Raw genomic sequence first — 22,177 nt, forward strand, 5'->3', positions numbered from 1 at the left:
TCAAAGGTCCTTACATGATCCTGCTACTGATTCTTGGCTGGAGATGCCAAACGGTATGGGAGATGGTTGGCCTGCAAGGCAGGCAGGGACAAAATTAAGCGTTGTGGTGGATGGTAACTTGTATGCGTTGGATCCTTCTAGTTCATTATACAGCGGTAAGATTAAAATGTATGATCCCCAGGAAGATACAGGAAAATAAGTATGTTTCTGTCAATTTTTCCATGATTTCCAACGCCCTTGCTCAGAACTGCTAACATCCTGGAGGAGCCTATTGAATCCAATACCATGTTGAAAAGTGGATAAACTAAGAATTAAACATAGTACTTGCTCTTACTCTATCACTGACTTATATGCCCCTTTCATCATTTCTTTTAACAATTCATCTAATTTAAAGGTGTGGATAGCTAGCGTCCTGTAACACTGAAAGTACAATATTACGCTATAGTTTCATTGAGGAGCTTCCTATTTTTCTAAAAACTGGTGTGGATAGTTAGCTTTCTGTTACACACAAAGCATAATATTAGGCTATGCTTATACAGAGGGGCTTCGTATTATTCTGAAAAGTGTCTTCTGAGAAAGATTTCGGAGTAGCAAGGCTGCAAAAGACATTACTTTGGCGATATGAAGAAGCAGAAAACCGCACAAGGCCAGCAAAATTCGACGACCGGAATAAGAGAAAAGACAGTGAGATTATCAGAATCTCCGAAGTAGGAGGAGATTAGAATTTTCATGAGATATAAATTCCATTACTCATGAAAGGCTCGGCTATTTGCTTCCATGAGACTGCCTTCTCCAAACAAGATTTAGAACTTAGGCCCCCTCAACGGAACCATTAGTTTAGGACATTTGTACTGATATGTGCATATTTCATAACCAGTTAGAAGCATGGTGTTTAGCACTCTCCTTACAGTACATTTTATATTTGGGTGAGAAGCTATGAAATCTATACTTATTTTTCTTTAATGGAAATATTACATTCTCGTGATTTTAGATCAAATTCACACTCTATAACAGTTGTTTTTCCTCTCATGTAAAGTTTGTTACAATTAATCTGAATATTGTTTGTAGTTCTGATAAAAGGCAGAGATTCTTACATATTGATGTTTGATTGCAATTACAGTCAAATCATACCATTGCCAAAATTCGAGATGTATTTGGACTCATAAAAGGTTCGGAGGAGCCTAACAGGTATAGATCACCTTTTGGGACTTTGACTTCATCAATTCATGTCAATTCATGGAGCGTATTTTAATGCTGAAGCGATGGTTAATATCATCTAACTCCTGATTATTTGGTGCAAGTCTTCACTAAATAAATCTAGCTATTGATATAAGGAAAAATATATTTAGTGATAAGCAGGTATGTTTTGCTGGGTAACCACCACGATGCATGGACCTTTGGTGCCAGTGACCCAAATAGCGGAACTGCAACCGTCTGAATCATTGCGAGCTTAATCCCCCTTGTTTCTAACCTATTTCTATTCGTAAATATATCCAAGTTAATCGCTCTGTGTCTTGTTCAGATATCTCAGAGACCAGGGAAGTTGCTAAAACAAGGTTGGCAGCCAAAGAGAAGTATACTACACTATGTAACTGGGATGCAGAGGAATACGCAATGGTAAGAACTTGTATTTACTTTAGGAGGAGTGGAGGAATATGATGTTCTGGCAATTAGTATTTCATCCCCATTGTGTTCTGGGGTACTGTTTTTGACAGTTATCTGATCTATGAATAAATATGGTAGTTTAGATTAAGATAGAGGAGGTATGTGTCAAGGATATCCATTTGGGATTCCAAAAATATAATTATAGCTACTCATTGTACCAAGAGAAGAGTCTATATCGATGGGTAAGTTTAACTAGTCTCTAGTAATAGTAATATTACTACTACTAAATATTTGTTTAATTATGGATTAGCTGTAGGTGTCATGTTCCCTTTACTCTTTTAAATTCCCCACAAAGTTCACTTTGAAATATATATATATATATATATCCAGATTAATCCAAAAAAGTTCTGAAAATTTTATTACTTTTTTCTTTCTATGTTAAATAAATGTGATTAACACAAAACTTAGAATCTTTCTGATATATATGCTATTTATCAACCAACAAAAATTGCAGATTGGATCCACGGAATGGGTGGAGCAGAACTATGATTTACTGTTCTCATCAGCCGTGGCATATCTCAATGTTGATGAGGCTGTCAAGGGCCCGGGGTTTAAACTTCAATCAACACCCCAACTTGACGATTTTATTCAGGATATAGCTAAAGAGGTCAGTTGGATATTTTATTCAAGTGGGTCTATTCTACTTTCCACTTTCAGTGAAATACTGATCGTTATACTTTGAATTGATTATTATACTCTGATTTGCAAAGGTGGAAGATCCAGACAATCCTGGAAAGACAATCTATGAATCATGGGCTTCTTCCAGCCAAGATTCCCGTCCTCCTGTAAGTGTTCGTGTTTTGTTTCATTACCTTATCCTTCAATTAATGATATGATAAGTAAGATTACATCTCACTGGTTTTAAATTAATATGATTAATCTGATTCTGATTAATCTTGGCTTCTTCCAGCCAAGATTCCCATCCTTCTGTAAGTCCTCATGTTTTGTTTCATGACTTTATGCTTCAATTAATGATAAGGATAAGTAAGATTAAATCTCATTGGTTTTAAATCAATATGATTAATCTGATTCCCTATCAGAAGGAAATTTGGCAAATATTAAGTACCACACAGTAAGTCAATGATTAGTTTTGGTTTACTCTCTTTTCATCTGGTCAAATTGAATATCACATTATTCTCATCGGGTAAGATTACATCTCATTGGTTTTAAATCAATATGATTAATCTGATTCCCTATCAGAAGGAAATTTGGCAAATATTAAGTACCACACAGTAAGTCAATGATTAGTTTTGGTTTACTCTCTTTTTATCTGGTCAAATTGAATATCACATTATTCTCATCGGATTTGACTACATGGTGCTTAATATTTGCCCATAACAATCTGGTATTGCTGTAAATTGCCAATAAAAATTGGGTATTGCTGTAAAGAGCTTACTAAATTTCCATCTCAGATTAAAAGGTTAGGTGGAGGGGGATCCGATTATGCCCCATTTGTGCAGCATGCCGGAATTCCAGGCACTGACTTCACCTTTGGAGAAGGTAAAGAAATCACAGTCATAGAATACAGGAAATTGAAATTAAATACAAATAGAGAGATCAACAAGTTATTGTACTTATTTCTACAATGTATTGATGATAGACTTTCCGGCATATCATTCTCTGTATGATGATTACATGTGGATGGCAAAATATGGCAACCCGCATTTTCATAGGCATGTTGCACGTAAGTACATTGTCAACGTTCCATACATTGCCCTCTGGCAAGGAATATCAGCCATGCACAAGTTGTGTGGATCCAAAGGCTTACAGGTTGCAGTAACATACATCCCACAGCACAACCTGTAAAGTCTTAGTATCTGTGCAATTTGTTCATGGCAGACATCCCTGGCCCCTTTGAAGATGGTCGGAGAGTTAAATTTAATGATTATAATCAAACATTTGATTTTCTACCTATTGTCCAGTGGGAGCAATGTGGGGTCTAACAACGCTCAAGCTAGCGGATGCAAAGGTTCTCCCTTTCAACTATACAACGTATGCCGACAATCTGCAGGTAGGAAAGATGTTGGATTAGTTTAAATGAAGACTTCGTCTTTTTTATAAACAAATATATTTAAAAACCAGCAAAAATTCATGTTAAGTTTTTCATTTTAAATAAATAAAATCTAAACCTAACATAAATTCATCTGCTGTTCTGAACATAAATGGCAGAAAAGTGTTTGTTAACTCTTTTCTAATTGATAGTAGGAAGTTTTGTTCAGTCTAATTCTAATTGATACCATATGCTATAAATCAACTGCTTATACTTGGCAAATTAGTATCAGAAGATGCAAATTTTGAAAATCCATTGAAATTTATTTGACATATTTGGCCTGTAATTCGGACAGTTGTATGTGGATACATTAGAATCACAGTTAAGCTCTGCCGATGCACCTTGCTTCGTGTCTACAAATCCATTGCATAAGTCCATTGCTGAGCTCAGAAAAGCTGCGTTGCAGATTAAGAAAAAAGCACAGGTTTGGTTTCTTCTTCAAAACCCCTGCAAGAGATATAAAGGCCTTTAAATTTTTGGATGGTAATTGATTAGGTACAACTTTATAATGCTCTAAATTCAGGAACTGGAGGCTCTTGAGGATGAAAGTGCAGAGCTGAGGAGCTTGAATGAACATCTTGTAATGGCAGAGCGTGCATTTACAGACGCAGATGGGCTGCCTGGTTCGCCTTGGTATAAGCACTTGGTAAAGGACATATGTTCAAAATATATGATTGTTGTGTTTGTGATGTTTCTTAAATGCAAGGTTATTAAAACAGAGTTGCACATATGTTTGGCTCGCATGCAGGTATATGGGCCGTCTAAAATCAACAAGTATGGGACAACAGCGTTTCCTGGTATAAGTGACTTGCTTGCGCTTGTAGCAGGTAATGAGGCCAATCATAGTGGTGATGGGTGGGCTGGTGTACAGCACCAAATATGGAGGGTGTCAAGAGCAATCAGCCGTGTAGCTCTGGTCATTCATGGGGAGCTCAGTTGATTTGGTCATTTTCAAGCTGTTATGAGTTGAGTCTCTATTCAAAATGTTCCCTGGGGGTAAACAAAGGCAATGGCACATGAGATGCCATAAGGCCAGTGGGATTGATACCATAAGGCCCATCATCATGTTAGCTTAGGAACTAACAAAATGAGAGTAAAACTACGTATCTCTGGTTTTCGATAAATCATCAGGTTAGATGGGGCACTGGGGCAAACAAGATCAGAGTAAAACTATGTCTCTAGTTTTCCTTATGTATGGTTTAGTACGTCATAAACAAGAAAGCTATTAAAATTGTAATCAGCATATTATAAGGTTACAATAATTAGAATCAAGCTAACGATCTTGTGTTGTCATTTTGTAATATCCCAGCATTATCATCATAAATATATTGCCTTGTTTTCCCCGACAACCAACAATCAGAATATTAATTTATGATGGAGAGAGATTTTTACATATGCAAAACAATTATTATGGTTGCAAGTGACTTGCTTAAATTATTTCTCACAAAAAGGATCTTCTACTACCTAACATTTTTATGCCGTAAGGCATTTCCCTCTGAAATCAACTCCCCCAATTGCCACCGTGTCCTTGTTTGAGCCATCAGATTAGATGTTAGACGATTGAAACGTTCCAGACCGTTGGATGTAGTTTAGGTTAGTTTTTTATATTTTTTCGGCACAGTTTTTCTCGTTGCTTCAAATCGCCGCACAATTTTTCTCGCTGCTTCAAATCTCCTTGAGCAGGCAGCGTCTCTGGGCATCCGACTCTAGGAGCTTGGAGCTTGATGAGCTTTTATCTCCAGTGAGGGTTTTGCAGGCAAAGTTTTCAATGGATCTTCAGGGCTTCAAATTTCATCCATCGAAAGAGAAATCCTGCATCGATCAGAAGAAATTTCCCGCGTTTTATGAAGGAAAATCCCCTTACAGACAGAGGGCGGACTGGATTATGAACGAAGATGCCAGATTCAGATCCTCCAACTGTGGAGAGAATGACTTCATTTGTTTTGCATTCCACCTGCGAAGTTTGCTCTGATGCGGCCATTTTCCACAGTGCTGTTTCGGTGGTCGGTAACTCTGTTTGGGTCCTGTTTGATGGTCTGGTGGTGGATCAGAAATGTTTACAGGTAAAAAACTTTAGTTTTATCTTTCAGCTGGTTCTCCGCTCTTATTTCTTTGTTCTTCGTGACTGTAGGCGTTCAAGCCCTATCATAAAACCTAACCAGTTTTCCTGTATTTGAAATGCAACGCAGGACGTTGGGACCCCGAGCTGGCTCAACCTGCTTGGTAGGGCGACGTGTCTACAGTGGCGGAGTTTCCTTACGGGTAAGAACTTGCCATAGTTTGAGGGGAAATTTAAAGCGTGGCTCCAATGCGACCCAACGGTGGAGCTTTTGCCAGAGTTTCCTCATCTCCAACTGTGGAGAGAATGACTTCATTTGTTTTGCATTCCACCCGCGAAGGTTGCTCTGATGCGGCCATTTTCTGCAGTGCTGTTTCGGTGGTCGGTAACTCTGTTTCAATCCTGTTTGATGGTCTGGCAATGGATCAGAAATGTTTACAGGTAAAAAGCTTTGGTTTTATCTTTCAGCTGGTTCTCTGCTCTTATTTCCTTGTTCTGCTCTTATTTCCTTGTTCTTCGTGACTGTAGGCGTTCAAGCCCTATTAGATACCCTAATCAGTTTTCTTGTATTTGAAATACAACGCAGGACGTTGGGACCCGGAGCTGGCTCAACCTGCTTGGTAGGGCGACGTGTCTACAGTGGCGGAGTTTCCAGTTATGGGTAAGAACTTGCCCTGGTTGGAGGGGAAACTTAAATCGTGGCTATGGCTCTCTGCATCTATGGGATGCCTGTTTCGTAGCCAAAAAGCTCAATTTAGAAGAGGGTTAGAGCTTTTAATGGGTTTTTTCCCAAATGTAAATAAATTTTGCTATGACGATGTGATTATCATTTCAGATATTACCCAGAGCTTATTTTGCTCTGAAATTATATAGTTTCCTGTTATTCTCTTTTGTGACGATGAAGGTTTATAGAGCTGTGCCGGTTAATTATTTTGCGGTTTGATATGGCTACCATGGCTAGCAGTCGACGGCACCATTTGCTTAAATTTGTTTTTGAATCTTTGCTAAATATATATACCCAGTTCGGGGTTTGCGTCTTCGGTTATATCTTCAGAAAATAATGTGATGTATACTCAATTCCTTGCTTACTCGTCTTTGCCCGTATGTTATATCGTTTACATATTTCAAGGAGTTGTCTACGTTATAAAGAGTTATAAATCTTCGATTTGGATATGTGGTATCGGCCAACCTGATCTCCGTTTAATAATTGCAGCTTGTTTACCAGTTACATACATTTAACATTACCTACTGTATGTTCTTTTCCTTTGTAATTGCGGGGTCTGCTACCCAGTGTCATTATAGCCTGGCCTCCTCAGTTTCCAAGTTAATTCCGGGAGCTTATGATCCACTCCCAACCTCCAGGGTTCATCATTTTGTGCTGTTATTCTCGCCTATGGAAGATTGGGTCAAGCTGCAGAGGCAGAGAAGATGTTTGAAAAGAGGGTTAACGCAGGTGTGGAGCTAGATGTTTTTGTTTATGGTGCCTTGATAAATGCATTTGCTGAAGCTGGATGTGTGGAAGAAGCTGTACGTTACTTTCAAATAATGCAAAATGCTGGTTTTGCAGGGAACTCTGTGGTGTATAGTTCTTTGATTAAGGTTTATAGTAAACGTGGTTTTTTGAAGCACAAGAAACGTACAAACGCATACAGAAATTGGGTGTTGAACCAGATGCCTTTTTATCAGGTTGTATGCTTGACCTTTATGCTCGCACTGATATGGTGACTGAAGCACAAGAAATATTCAAAGTCTTGAAGGAAAAGCAGCAGGCAAATGAATTTTCTTTTTCCATGATGTTGTCCTTATAAAAAAAGAATGGAAGGCTTAATGAAGCCACTGAAATTGCAAAGGAAATGTTAGAATCTGGATTTCTTACTAACGTTCTTTCTTTTAATAGCGTCATTAGCCTATTCATTGCAGATGGAAGATTGAGAGAGGCTACTGAAGTTTTTCATCAAGTGTTAAAACTAAAGGCTTCACCCAATGAGAATACATACAAAACACTAGGCATTCTTCTGAAGAGAGGAGGCATTCCAAGGGATATAGTAGAGCAGCTCGATGTTGCACGTAAAAGTGGGCTTCCACATGGTATTCAGGCCTTGAGAATGACAATCTTTTCTGCAGTGGGGATGCATGCTGAAGCTTTAGAAGCTTGTGATGAACTGAGAGCTTCTGGGTTGGATTTTGATGTGTCTTCTTACAATGCTGTTATATATGCACTTGGTAGTGCTGGGAGGATTAATGAAGCTTACAACATGTTCATGATCATGCAAGCCAAAGGTCTTGAACCAGATACAATTACTTATGCAAGTATGACAATTAGCTATGAGAAGCTAGGGTTGGTAGACGGTGTTAGGAGAATGTTTTACAAAATGAAACAGAAGGGTTTTCAGCCAAACGAATTCATGTTCAAGGCAGTTATAGATGCCTATAAAAGTGCTGGGAAGTTTGCTTTAGCCAGATTTGTTACCTAGGAGAGGGATTGCATGCATCAGTTGCAAGATCATGGTCACATTATATAAGATTATGCAGATTTGGTTTCGAGCTCGATTTCATGTGCACAACTTTTAAAAGGAAGCTGGCATACCCTGTATTCATGCTGTTGTGTCTTTTAACATTTTCTAAAATTGTAACAGGTTATTTTTTTTTTGGGAAATTTAAATCTATGCTCCTTGTATAGCTTCCACATGGTATTCGGGCCTTGAGAATGACAATCTTTTCTGCAGTGGGGATGCACGCTGAAGCTTTGGAAGCTTGTGATGAACTGAGAGCTTCTGGGTTGGATTTTGATGTGTCTTCTTACAATGCTGTTATATATGCACTTGGTAGTGCTAGGAGGATTAATGAAGCTTACAACATGTTCATGATCATGCAAGCCAAAGGTCTTGAACCAGATACACTTACTTATGCAAGTATGACAATTAGCTATGAGAAGCTAGGGTTGGTAGACGGTGTTAGGAGAATGTTTTACAAAATGAAACAGAAGGGTTTTTAGCCAAACGAATTCATGTTCAAGGTAGTTATAGATGCCTATAAAAGTGCTGGGAAGTTTGCTTTAGCCAGATTTGTTACCCAGGAGAGGGAGTTCATGCATCAGTTGCAAGATCATGGTCACATTATATAAGATTATGCAGATCTGGTTTCGAGCTCGATTTCATGTGCAAAGCTTTTAAAAGGAAGCTGGCATACCCTGTATTCATGTTGTTGTGTCTTTTAACATTTTGTAAAATTGTAACAGGTTATTTTTTTTGGGAAATTTAAATCTATGCTCCTTGTATAGAGAAATTGTGGATAAAAGGGTACTAGTAGTTCTTTTAGTGTATAACAAAAATGCAAATAAAAAGACATTGGTCATTCCCTTCTCCAATATAAATTAAGACTTTGAAAACAGAGGAGGGCACCCCAAAATCCTGAAGCTTGACAGTGGTATCCGAGATTCTCAAAAAATTCTGTGAGATTTTCTCAAAATCATATTAGAATTTCTATTTTTTTTTTCGAGCAAAATTGTGATCTGTTTAGACTACGCGATTGAGGAGATGCATTATCTATTGAAACTACAATTTTGCCCTGACGGCCCAGTTCTCATCGGAATATGGTGAAAAAAATTAATGTGTTTAAATCGCTTTTTCATTTCAGAAATAAAATAGTGATTTCAAATTCTCATTAATTTTCTACACGATTTCAATTATAAACTGGCTAAACATCCTAACACCCAAATTAATCTCCTGAGTGGATAATTCAACACAGAGAAGCAATCTAACTTTCGCTTGTAACACAAGTGATACTTAAAGAAGTGGTGGATGTGAATGCTCAGAAAATGGGAAAACGACATATGAGATCACCATCCGGTCATCCCTTTAAGTCAAGAACATATGCCTTTTCTATTACGTTACCAGACTGAACTTTTGTTCAAGGCTCTGTCTCACTGTTGCACCAATGGAAAGTAGAGCAGACTACTGGTCGGCCAGGGCCCAGCATAGATCCATGCAAACGAAAGGCAGAGACATGTGATTGTGATACTAGCCACAACCTCACATAAATAAATACATGCCCAGGCAAGCCTGACAGAGGGCAACTCCATTGAATTAATATATGAGTTAAGGGTATCATGGTTCAGAACAACATAATGTTCAAATGTGAAGCCAATGAAATTATATAAGATTACCCTGCTCCTTTCTTACTACTTTTCTCTTTATAAACTAGCCATTTGAAACTTTGATGTTACACATTCAAATTCTAGTATCATCCACCTGTTTAATTCTCATGTTGGGGCATCTGCAATATTTGACGACATAATGCCTTTCGAAGCACATAGTTTGTTTGACTACCTGTCCACTAGTTAGTTTGTCTATGCTCATTATGGTAAATTCGATCTTACACCTTGAGCAGGCTTTACTTGTAGTTTACTAAATCCAATGGCTAGTTTTTTGGGTATCTGACACTTGATTAATTCTCACCTCGGGCAATCTTTGACAACATAATGGCCTCTAGAAGCTCATAGAATCCAATTTTTAACATATTTTCACTCTTTTTATCACTAGGAGTGCTTAATTCAAACAATGGTGAGACCATTTGGATGTTAGAAACCTAATGCTAATTTTCTATTTGTCCCCAACCTAATGAATATTAATATTGGTGATAGCATATCTTTAAAATGAACATATTGAGTTAATTTCCCTTATATAAAGGTCTTCCTTATTTATTCATAATCTTTGAATTTCAATTACATCATTGTTCTCATCCTTTGTCAAATGTTCATCAAGCAATGTTAGAAGACAGTATTGGCATCCATCAAGGACCTTAGGATAAACCTTATGAACTGAAAGCACTTGGTAATATGAATAGATGATCTAGCCATTTGTTGATGATAACAAATAAACACCGGTAAAGAAACAAAATTGCATAAAAATTTGACTTCTTTCTTCTATGTTGTTGTTTCTTATGTCATTTGCATAAAATTTTGACTTCTTTCTTCTATTCTATTGTTTTTTATATCATTGCCTTACGGCGTTTCCTTTGCAACATGTGGTGCAAATGCTAGTTATTTAATTACCCCGGTAGTATTCAATGTCGTTGCTTGTGGCTCGTAATATGTAAGTTATAGGATTTGAAAGAATACTATTAAATGTTATTTTAGTCGAGTGAATAGAAAATAGTATTTAAAAAAGTGAGAAAAAGAAGGTGACAGAACATATTAATGATACCTAGGTTTGAAATTTTAAAAACTTCATCCATTATTAAATTTGATACTTTCAACAGCTTCAACATCAGCTAATTAATAATGTCCACAATGAAACTATTTCTAATTATTTCAAACTCTTAACAATGTGTCGCACACAAATTTGTCTACGAAAAATAATTCTCCATCAAATTCTATGCGTTATATCCATGATGATATCCATGTTCCATCCGAGATGGATACCGTCTTCCATTCTCACTTTCGTTATGATATTTAGACGGTTTGTTAAACTCATAAGTTTAAATTGTGAATTTTTTTCCATCTAAAATATTTTCAAAATGCTAAGTTCATATAGAAATATATTTTAAATAATTAAATATTAAAATTTTATCTGATTTTAAATAACACTTTTAGATTATGGAAATTACAATTTTAAAGATCCATTAGGTGATAAATGCATAAAATGGTAAAATTTAAAACATAATAGTTAGATAAGGCTTTTAGATGGATGAAATTACCATTATAAAGATTTATTTTGTGAAAAATGCATGAAATGGTAAGTTTAAAAAACATTAGCAACCAAAACTGTAAAACATATAATAGTTAAACAATACTTGATGCCATATGAGCGAAATTACATGTATAAATATCCATGCCCTGAAAGATGCATCGTAAAGTTAAACTTACAAAGTCATTGGTTTGTCGAAAGATATCGATGTACGTTAGAATGATGGAGGAACTCATATATTGATTTTAATTTTTGTTTTTTAAAATAAGATTTAGATGGTGGTGGTTAACGTCTCTGCGGAATGAAGTCAAAGGAGAGCAGAACGAAATTGTTAAAGTCGATGTACGGTAAGATTTGGTGGAGGGAGATAGAGATATCTATTTTATTTTTATTATATATAAGAAAATAAAAGAAAATAAGAATAAAATTATGAATATAAATTTATTAATAGAAATAAATTATAATTTATAAATTTTTTTAATAAAAAAATTAACAAAAATATTTGTATTTCATATATTTTTCAATTGATGTTTTTAAAATTTATATTTTTTTGATGAATTTTTATACTTTTCTAACAATCTTTTTAAATAGCTAATATTATTTATTTATTAATATCATTATGTTAGTAATTTAAGTTATGTGAAAATTTATAATATTTAAACTAGAAAAAATAGGAAGACAAAACTTAAGGAGAGAAATTGGCAGTTGTGATGACCCCGGGAAAAATGTAAATATGGAATGTTATTGTGGTAAGAAACTAATGTGAGTTGTTAATTATTGTTTACTAAATGACATTATCTTATTTATGAAATTGAATATATTGGAATATATATCTTTGAAATGCTGGCAGCCTCTTGGTGGAGGATTTTTAAAGAAAAGGAATCAGTTATGAAACTGAAAAACTACCCTTTCACACAGGAAAAGTCCTGGGAAGGAAAACCCCTGGGCTGTTGGGACAGACAGGGGGAAAATTCCAAGGAAGGAAAAAGGAAAAGGAGAAAGGGTTAAGTCTGGTAAGGACCAGATAACCCAAGCACGGAGGTGCATGAGTCTTGTTGAGGGCTGCAGGCCTGCAAGATAGCTCGGGGGGAGAATCCAACGTGATGATGGATCTCAAGGTTGGGTGGATAAGAGCAAGCATGAAACGCAGGTGAACTTCTGGAGCGCTAACTCCTGTGACTGGTAGACCAGGTACGAGTTATTTATAGAAATTAGACAACAGTAATAGTATATTGAGTATATAGATAGAAAATACAGTTGAATCTGAGTCTCTTTTAGCAGCTAAATGTAAAGAGAAATATAACTGTGGGATATCTGTAAAATAGAAACAGTATGTACAGTTCAAATGAATATCTGGAAACTAGATGTTTAAGACAGTAAACGAGAGAAACTATCTGCTGTAAACGATTCACGCTATCTATATATAACAGTACGAAAACCCAAATGCGGTCCTGAAAGACCATAGTAGTTGTGCAGAATATTTATGTAAACAGTATAAATAAATAGCGATTACACGGCATGGTGCCCAGCTACGGCATGGCGCCCAGCCAGAATGGAAAGATACATTTGAAATACCAGAACAGTAGAAAGATACATTTGAAATACCAGTGCTGTGAATATTAAATAACGAAGTAGTAATGAAAACTAAAACAGACCCCTGTACCGAGGGTTCAGACATTCCATTACATTTTGTATCATGTATGGCAGCAAATAACTGTGTTTATCGTGCTACGCTACGCCAGGACTCATCCGGCTAAGCGCACAAGTAAACCAATACAAATAATCACCGAAAATCGAACATTATATCATCTCAGAACAGAACCCAGCCATGGGTAAACGGCCGCGTACCCTGCTGTGGTACAACTACATATAAAGAATCAAATGTATACGATTGCTATAATAAAACCCTATAGCAGTTTAGCTCAACCCTGTTAAACAATGGAAATAACAATAAATCTTATCATTAAAGCGAGCTTAAGGCATACTACCTTAAGCAAGATTAATGGCGTATAAGGCAAAGACGGCCATTGATACAAACTCGACCGAATGTAGAAGTATAAATATCGTATTCACAGAAGAAGAAAGGAAGCATATTAACATTAAGTTATATGAATAACCCTTGATGGGTACAACGAAACAATGTATATTAAATGCCCAGAGAACCGATGAATACCATATAGTTCTTCACAAATAAAGACGACGATCTGAGAGTTTCTATTAAACATTTTTAAAACATGAGAAACAAAAGGGGTGAGTATTCAGACTTCAGATTAAATCAGTTCAGGCATGGAGGCCATGAACCCTTAAATCAAATGTAGATACAACAATTGGGCATATAAGCCAGAAACCGCATTTAACATAGCCTAATAAATCAAACGAGACACAGGTTTCGGCATGGAATGGCCGACCGCAAATCATAACCCAGGGTTTGGATCGATTGCAGAAACCCTGAGACAAATAAAACAGAGAGCACCATGAGGAACTCCTCTGGCCAAGAAATCGACGTTAAACAAATCTCATATGTATAAACCCTTTACCAATCAGGGTAAATCTCAGCTCCGCATCCAGTCAAGATATGAGTACATACCTGAGAGCGCATTGAGGTAGCATAGTCATTCCGCGAGCAGTAGGAGGGCCGTGGATGCAACCCGCCTGTACACTGGCAAATATACTCGGAGTTAGCTCATGAGCAGAACAATCTAAACTAATACATTTTGAGAAAATAAACGCATTGTATATATATCTGAACAGCCGAAGAGTAGACTAGTAAGCATGGCGGGCATCAGTTGTTATTATACCTGAACAGCGATGCAGAACCTGGCAATCAGTGCAGAGGAGGAACTCGCCGGGCTGGGGAGTATTCAGCCTCACCAGACATACGCAAATGAGCCAAATCAAGTGACTCGGTGGTATATGAATCACCCTCCAAACCCTTGGGTGAGTCTGAGCCCTTAGATGTAAGTAATGAATCCCCATCGTTCATTCAAGCGGGAGTCTGGGTGCGAAAATCCACAGCGTGTCAACCGAGGAGTCACATGGCTTCACGACGGTGCTAGGCCACCTGGCAAGGGTTGGTGAAGCCATTTAAATTTCCGTCAACCACCTGGCGCCGGAGTTGGTCAGGGCAACAATCCGGTGGATGAACTGACCTTGACTTAAACATTAACTCCCAAAGGTCACCAAGTGTAAACCATATAGTATTATGACAAGAGTGAGACATACGTGTTGTTAAGGTTTGCATATATAGCAGAGCGTATAATACTTAAGAACGATACCTTTACATATGTGTTTCTATGTTCGCATAGATGGGTGGAGTAAGGTTTAATAAGCCATGTAAATATTTTTTTTTATTTTTACATATTTATTGTTGGGATCGTGACAATGTGGTATCAGAGCGGAGGTTTCAATACTGTGGCCTCTGGAGCAGTAAGATCCAGCTGCATGGAAGATTATCTTATATATATATATGAAGAATTAATTCAGCTAACTGATTCTCTTGTTTTATTAATTAGGGGGTAAATACAGAAACGATAATCAGCTAACAGTCAACAATAAAAGTAGAGGAAATGCAGGGAGCTGACAGCATTCTTCGGGAAAATCCAGAGCTGTGGGTACAGCTTGGTGAAGAGACACGCAGTACCAATCTGGCGATACTAGAAACTGTTCAAGAACTGAAAAATGAGATGGCACGTCTGCGAGAAGACAATGCGCGATTGACGGTGGAGCAGGAAAGAATACTGAAGAGTTTGTCGGACAGACAAAATCCACCGTTAGCCAATCCCAGTGCAGAACAGCAAAGGGCAACTGAAGAACGAAATTACCCAACTGCACCTGAAATTTCAGAAGAAAAGGAGGACCATTCTGATAACGTACTAGAACAACAGACCTCAAAGCGACAGAAGATGGAATTACAGGGGGAATTCCGAAAAATTAAACCTCCACATTTCGATGGGGAACAGGAAGAAGCGGCGGAGGCATGGTTAATTAACATGAACAAGTATTTCCAGCTGTATGAGTATGATCAGAATCTGAAGGCACGGCTGGCCATCTTCCAGCTACAAGGTAAAGCAACCCTGTGGTGGGAAGAAACCAAGATTGTAAAAGGAGTGAGTGAGCAGAACATAACATGGGAAAAGTTTCAGAAATACTTCAAGGAGAGATATCTAACCGAGCGTTTCTATGATGAGAAGGCACGGGAATTCCATGATTTACGACTAGGACAACAGTCTATGGACGAGTTCATTAACCGCTTCACTTCCCTGCTTCGCTATGTGCCATATATTAAGGAGGAGAAGGCCAAGGTGCAGAGATTTGTGAGCAGCCTACCTGCCTATATAAGAGAACGAATTGAGTTTGACAATCCCAGAACAATGGATGAGGCGATTCGTAAGGCAAGAATCTGTTACCAACAGAACAAACAAAAAGGAGACATTTCAAATAAAAGATGGAATGAAAGAAAGGGTAACAGAATTGCTGGTAATAATAAAGGGAGTCGTGGTAATGGCAGCAAGGGTGCTGGTAAGGGACAGGTTAGCAGAAATGTAACAAAGAGTACTTTCCGGACTAAGCCAAGTGAGAGCAGGATCAGTGGACCACCTGCTAGGTCGGATATTGAAGGGATGACCAGACCTCCAGTCCAATGTTGGGGTTGTGGAGGACCGCACTATGTTAAGAACTGCCCGCAGCGTAAAGGAGTGGACCAGATATCTCAGATCCATGAAGCATCGACCGTTGGGGAAGTGGCGTACAGCGTACCAAGGATTAACGCAGCCTTGGATGATCGTCAAGCGGAATACCAGCCGACCATGGTGGAGTTTGAAGGTAAAATTTTAAATCTTTCTATAGCTGTTCTTATTGACCCAGGAGCTACTTTAAGTTATGTTAGCCCAAAAATAGTAGAACAGTGTAAGTTACCATCTGAAAGATTCAGGAATCCATGGCTGGTACAGGTAGCTACGGGAGCTAAGAGACGAGTCTTGGCCAAAATTAGTAATTGCTCTTTAAGCATAGCTGGACAGCCAATAACAGTAGATCTGAATGTACTTCCATTGGGTTCCTACGACGTCCTGATTGGTATGGATTGGCTGGAAAAACACTGGTCATTGGTAAACTGCAAGACCAAAACCATCTACTATAAGGATGACTTGGGAAAGTAGCAGGAGTTGCAGGGGATTAAACACCCTGTACAGATCCGACCTATTACTGCATCCCAGCTAGCTAAATGTCTCAGGAAGAAATGTCAAATTTATGCTATTCAAGTTGGTTATGCAAACCAGAAAGACAAAACATCTGCACTGGACAATATTCCGGTGGTACAGGAATTTGCGGATGTTTTTCCTGAGGAGGTACCAGGACTGCCCCCCAAAAGGGATATAGATTTTACTATAGAGCTAACACCAGGAGCAACACCGGTGTCACGGGCACCATACCGAATGAGCGTACCAGAATTAACAGAATTAAAAATGCAACTGCAAGAGCTGTTGGATAAGAATTATATCCGCCCCAGCGTATCACCATGGGGAGCTCCAGTATTATTTGTCAAAAAGAAAGATGGAACTCTCCGTATGTGCATAGACTATCGTCAGCTGAATAAGCTCACGATCAAAAATAAATACCCCTTGCCTCGGATTGATGAACTCTTTGATCAAGTGAAGGGGGCAAAAGTATTCTCCAAGATCGATTTGCGATCTGGTTATCATCAGATCAGGATTAAAGAAGAGGACATTGCCAAAACCGCCTTCAGAACACGCTACGGCCACTACGAATTTGTGGTGTTGCCTTTTGGTTTGACCAATGCACCTGCCACCTTTATGTGTTTGATGAACAGCGTGTTTCACAGGTTTTTGGACAAATTCGTGCTGATATTTATCGATGATATTCTGATATATTCTCGTTCCCAGGAGGAACATGAAGAGCACCTTAGGGTGGTGTTGCAAACTCTTCGAGAACACCAGCTATACGCTAAGTTTAGTAAGTGTGACTTTTTCAAGGAGGAAATCCAATATTTAGGCCATGTGATTACCAAAGAAGGAATTGCAGTGGATCCTGAGAAGATAAAGACTATTATGGAATGGCCCATACCCAAGGATGTAGCTGATATCAGATCCTTTATGGGACTAGCTGGCTATTACAGAAGATTTGTGGAAGGTTTCTCGAGGATAGCATACCCTATCACTTCCTTACAGAAAAAGGGGAAGGTATTTAAGTGGACACCGGAGTGTCAGCAGAGCTTTGATCGGTTGAAGCATTTACTCACCACCGCACCCATCTTGAGTATAGCTGATCCTAATAAGGATTACGTGGTGTGTACCGATGCAAGTAAGGAGGGTGTGGGAGGAGTATTAATGCAGGAAGGGAAAGTAATTGCGTATGAATCGAGAAAACTAAAAGATCATGAGCAGAAATACTCTGCTTACGATCTAGAGTTAACAGCTGTTATTCATGCGCTGAAAATGTGGCGACATTACCTCCTGGGGAGGAAATTTCTGTTGTTAACAGATCACCACAGCTTGACAAATTACTTCAGTCAACCTACCCTGAATGCAAGACAAGGTCGTTGGGCAGATTTCCTAAGTGGATTCGATTTCGAGATTAAGCACTTAAAAGGCAAAGAGAACCGGGTGGCTGATGCATTAAGTCGAAAGGTGCAGTGTTTGTGTGAACTTTCAGTCAGCAAGTGGCGGAATTCTCTGTTTGAGCAAATAAAAACAGCAGCAAATCAAGATGCTGAATATCAACAAATAAAACAGCAGGTACAGCAATCAGTTAATGGAAGATTACAGCAAGGATATACACTAGATGGTGCTGGAATGCTGTATTTTAATAAAAGGTTGTATGTACCTGACTCGAATGATCTTAAGAATCTGATTTTGGACGAGTTCCATATCAGCCACTACACTGGCCACCCAGGATACCAAAAGATGGTCACTGCACTTAGGAAGGAATATTATTGGCCAGGAATGAAGAAGCAGGTAGTTGAATATTTGGCGCGGTGTTTGGAGTGCCAGCAGATTAAGGCAGAACATCTGCATCCGGCCGGGCTGTTACAACCTTTGCCTATTCCGGAGTGGAAATGGGAAACCATTTCCATGGATTTTATAACCGGTTTGCCACGAACAAAGAAACACAATGATTCCATCATGGTGGTGGTTGATAAGTTGAGTAAAGCGGCACACTTCATACCCGTGCAGTCCACTTATAAGGCGGTGCAAATTGCTCACCTTTTTATGCAGAATGTGTTCAGACTGCATGGACTGCCGAAAGTAATCATATCAGACCGTGATGTAAAGTTCACATCCACTTTTTGGAGGACGTTGTTCGCTGAGTTAGGAACACAGCTGAACTTTAGCACAGCCTATCACCCGCAGACCGATGGTCAAACCGAACGAGTGAATCAGGTGTTGGAAGATATGTTGAGGGCATATGTGATGCTGAAACCAACCCAATGGGAAGAGTATTTACACCTGGTTGAATTCGCATATAATAATGGATATCATACGTCGACACAGCTAAGTCCTTTTGAGGTCCTGTATGGGCGAAAATGCCGCACACCCTCAAGCTGGGGTGGACCTGAGGATAAGCTGAGTTTGGGTCCGGAAATGCTTAAAGAAATGGAAGACATGGTGAAAAGGGTGCGTGCCAATTTGAAGGCTGTGTAGGACAGACAGAAAAGTTTTGGGGACAGGAAAAGAAGATTCAAAGAATATCAGGTTGGTGACCATGTGTTTGTGAGGATCCAAGCCAGAAGAAGCACACTGCAATGGAGCGGATGCGCTAAGCTGGCTCCTCGGTACTTTGGACCTTTTCAGATCTTGGCTAGAGTGGGGCCGGTGGCTTACCAACTCGCCTTGCCAAGTCATATTAAGATTCACAATGTTTTCCACGTTTCTGTTCTAAAGAAATATGTATACGACCCTAAACATGTGATCAGATGGCAAGATGTTCGGGTAAGAATTAATCCGGTTGTTTTGATTATGCAGATATACTCAACAGAAACTGACTGAAGGTATTGATTGTCTGCAGGTCGAACCGGAAGGCGAGGTTCTGGTCGAACCACAGAGCATTCTCGACCGGAGAGAAGTGCGGCTGCGGAAACGAGTTATTACCCAAGTTAAAGTGTTGTGGCAGCACTACGGGCCTGAGGAGGCTACTTGGGAAGACGAGGAACTTATTAGAAAAGTTTACCCGGACTTATTTAAGGGGAATAGACATCGGGACGATGTCCAATCCCAGGGGGGGGAGATGTGATGACCCCGGGAAAAATGTAAATATGGAATGTTACTGTGGTAAGAAACTAATGTGAGTTGTTAATTATTGTTTACTAAATGACATTATCTTATTTATGAAATTGAATATATTGGAATATATATCTTTGAAATGCTGGCAGCCTCTTGGTGGAGGATTTTTAAAGAAAAGGAATCAGTTATGAAACTGAAAAACTACCCTTTCACACAGGAAAAGTCCTGGGAAGGAAAACCCCTGGGCTGTTGGGACACACAGGGGGAAAATTCTAAGGAAGGAAAAAAAGGAAAAGGAGAAAGGGTTAAGTCTGGTAAGGACCAGATAACCCAAGCACGGAGGTGCATGAGTCTTGTTGAGGGCTGCAGGCCTGCAAGATAGCTCGGGGGGAGAATCCAACGTGATGATGGATCTCAAGGTTGGGTGGATAAGAGCAAGCATGAAACGCAGGTGAACTTCTGGAGCGCTAACTCCTGTGACTGGTAGACCAGGTACGAGTTATTTATAGAAATTAGACAATAGTAACAGTATATTGAGTATATAGATAGAAAATACAGTTGAATCTGAGTCTCTTTTAGCAGCTAAATGTAAAGAGAAATATAACTGTGGGATATCTGTAAAATAGAAACAGTATGTACAGTTCAAATGAATATCTGGAAGCTAGATGTTTAAGACAGTAAACGAGAGAAACTATCTGCTGTAAACGATTCATGCTATCTATATATAACAGTACGAAAACCCAAATGCGGTCCTGAAAGACCATAGTAGTTGTGCAGAATATTTATGTAAATAGTATAAATAAAAAGCGATTACACGGCATGGTGCCCAGCTACGGCATGGCGCCCAGCCAGAATGGAAAGATACATTTGAAATACCAGAACAGTAGAAAGATACATTTGAAATAACAGTGCTGTGAATATTAAATAACGAAGTAGTAATGAAAACTAAAACAGACCCCTGTACCGAGGGTTCAGACATTCCATTACATTTTGTATCATGTATGGCAGCAAATAATTGTGTTTATCGTGCTACGCTACGCCAGGACTCATCCAGCTAAGCGCACAAGTAAACCAATACAAATAATCACCGAAAATCGAACATTATATCATCTCAGAACAGAACCCAGCCATGGGTAAATGGCCACGTACCCTGCTGTGGTACAGCTACATATAAAGAATCAAATGTATACGATTGGTATAATAAAACCCTATAGCAGTTTAGCTCAACCTTGTTAAACAATGGAAATAACAATAAATCTTATCATTAAAGCGAGCTTAAGGCATACTACCTTAAGCAAGATTAATGGCGTATAAGGCAAAGACGACCATTGATACAAACTCGACCGAATGTAGAAGTATAAATATCGTGTTCACAGAAGAAGAAAGGAAGCATATTAACATTAAGTTATATGAATAACCCTTGATGGGTACAACGAAACAATGTATATTAAATGCCCAGAGAACCGATGAATACCATATAGTTCTTCACAAATAAAGACGACGATCTGAGAGTTTCTATTAAACATTTTTAAAACATGAGAAACAAAAGGGGTGAGTATTCAGACTTCAGATTAAATCAGTTCAGGCATGGAGGCCGTGAACCCTTAAATCAAATGTACATACAACAATTGGGCATATAAGCCAGAAACCGCATTTAACATAGCCTAATAAATCAAACGAGACACAGGTTCCGGCATGGAATGGCCGACCGCAAATCATAACCCAGGGTTTGGATCGATTGCAGAAACCCTGAGACAAATAAAACAGAGAGTGCCATGAGGAACTCCTCTGGCCAAGAAATCGACGTTAAACAAATCTCATATGTATAAACCCTTTACCAATCAGGGTAAATCTCAGCTCCGCATCCAGTCAAGATATGAGTACATACCTGAGAGCGCATTGAGGCAGCATAGTCATTCCGCGAGCGGTAGGAGGGCCGTGGATGCAACCCGCCTGTACACTGGCAAATATACTCGGAGTTAGCTCATGAGCAAAACAATCTAAACTAATACATTCTGAGAAAATAAACGCACTGTATATATATCTGAATAGCCAAAGAGTAGACTAGTAAGCATGGTAGGCATCAGTTGTTATTATACCTGAACAACGATGCAGAACCTGGCAATCGGTGCAGAGGAGGAATCCGCCGGGCTGGGGAGTATTCGGCCTCACCAGACATACGCAAATGAGCCAAATCAAGTGACTCAGTGGTATATGAATCACCCTCCAAACCCTTGGGCGAGTTTGAGCCCTTAGATGTAAGTAATGAATCCCCATCGTTCATTCAAGCGGGAGTCTGGGCGCGAAAATCCACAGCGTGTCAACCGAGGAGTCGCATGGCTTCACGACGGTGCTAGGCCACCTGGCAAGGGTTGGTGAAGCCATTTAAATTTCCGTCAACCACCTGGTGCCAGAGTTGGTCAGGGCAACAATCCGGTAGATGAACTGACCTTGACTTAAACATTAACTCCCAAAGGTC

At 38.9% G+C, this 22,177-nt stretch overlaps 1 protein-coding gene across 1 annotated transcript; it reads left to right on the plus strand.

Annotated features, from left to right (window-relative positions):
* The first annotated feature begins 55 nt into the window (after positions 1–55).
* On the plus strand, positions 56–4,987 carry LOC149237473 (putative glutamate carboxypeptidase LAMP1). Its single transcript, XM_089369287.1, has 10 exons — positions 56–155; positions 1,523–1,617; positions 2,120–2,272; positions 2,376–2,450; positions 3,078–3,165; positions 3,266–3,349; positions 3,588–3,676; positions 4,011–4,139; positions 4,239–4,361; positions 4,464–4,987. The coding sequence occupies exons 1-10, from the start codon at positions 56–58 to the stop codon at positions 4,653–4,655; spliced, it is 1,128 nt and encodes a 375-aa protein (XP_089225413.1). The 3' UTR covers positions 4,656–4,987.
* Positions 4,988–22,177: the final 17,190 nt, after the last annotated feature.

Source organism: Pinus tabuliformis, chromosome 8, assembly GCF_031772625.1.
Source record: "Pinus tabuliformis cultivar Carrire ecotype Pingquan chromosome 8, CPIR1, whole genome shotgun sequence".
NCBI classification, from domain to species: domain Eukaryota; kingdom Viridiplantae; phylum Streptophyta; class Pinopsida; order Pinales; family Pinaceae; genus Pinus; species Pinus tabuliformis.

Excerpts from the sequence above, each read along its gene's own strand:
- LOC149237473 (XM_089369287.1), top strand. The coding sequence starts at position 56 with ATGGGAGATGGTTGGCCTGCAAGGCAGGCAGGGACAAAATTAAGCGTT. Across the intron at positions 1,618-2,119 it reads ATGCAGAGGAATACGCAATG|ATTGGATCCACGGAATGGGT; the intron begins GTAAGAACTTGT and ends CAAAAATTGCAG. Across the intron at positions 2,273-2,375 it reads TTCAGGATATAGCTAAAGAG|GTGGAAGATCCAGACAATCC; the intron begins GTCAGTTGGATA and ends TGATTTGCAAAG.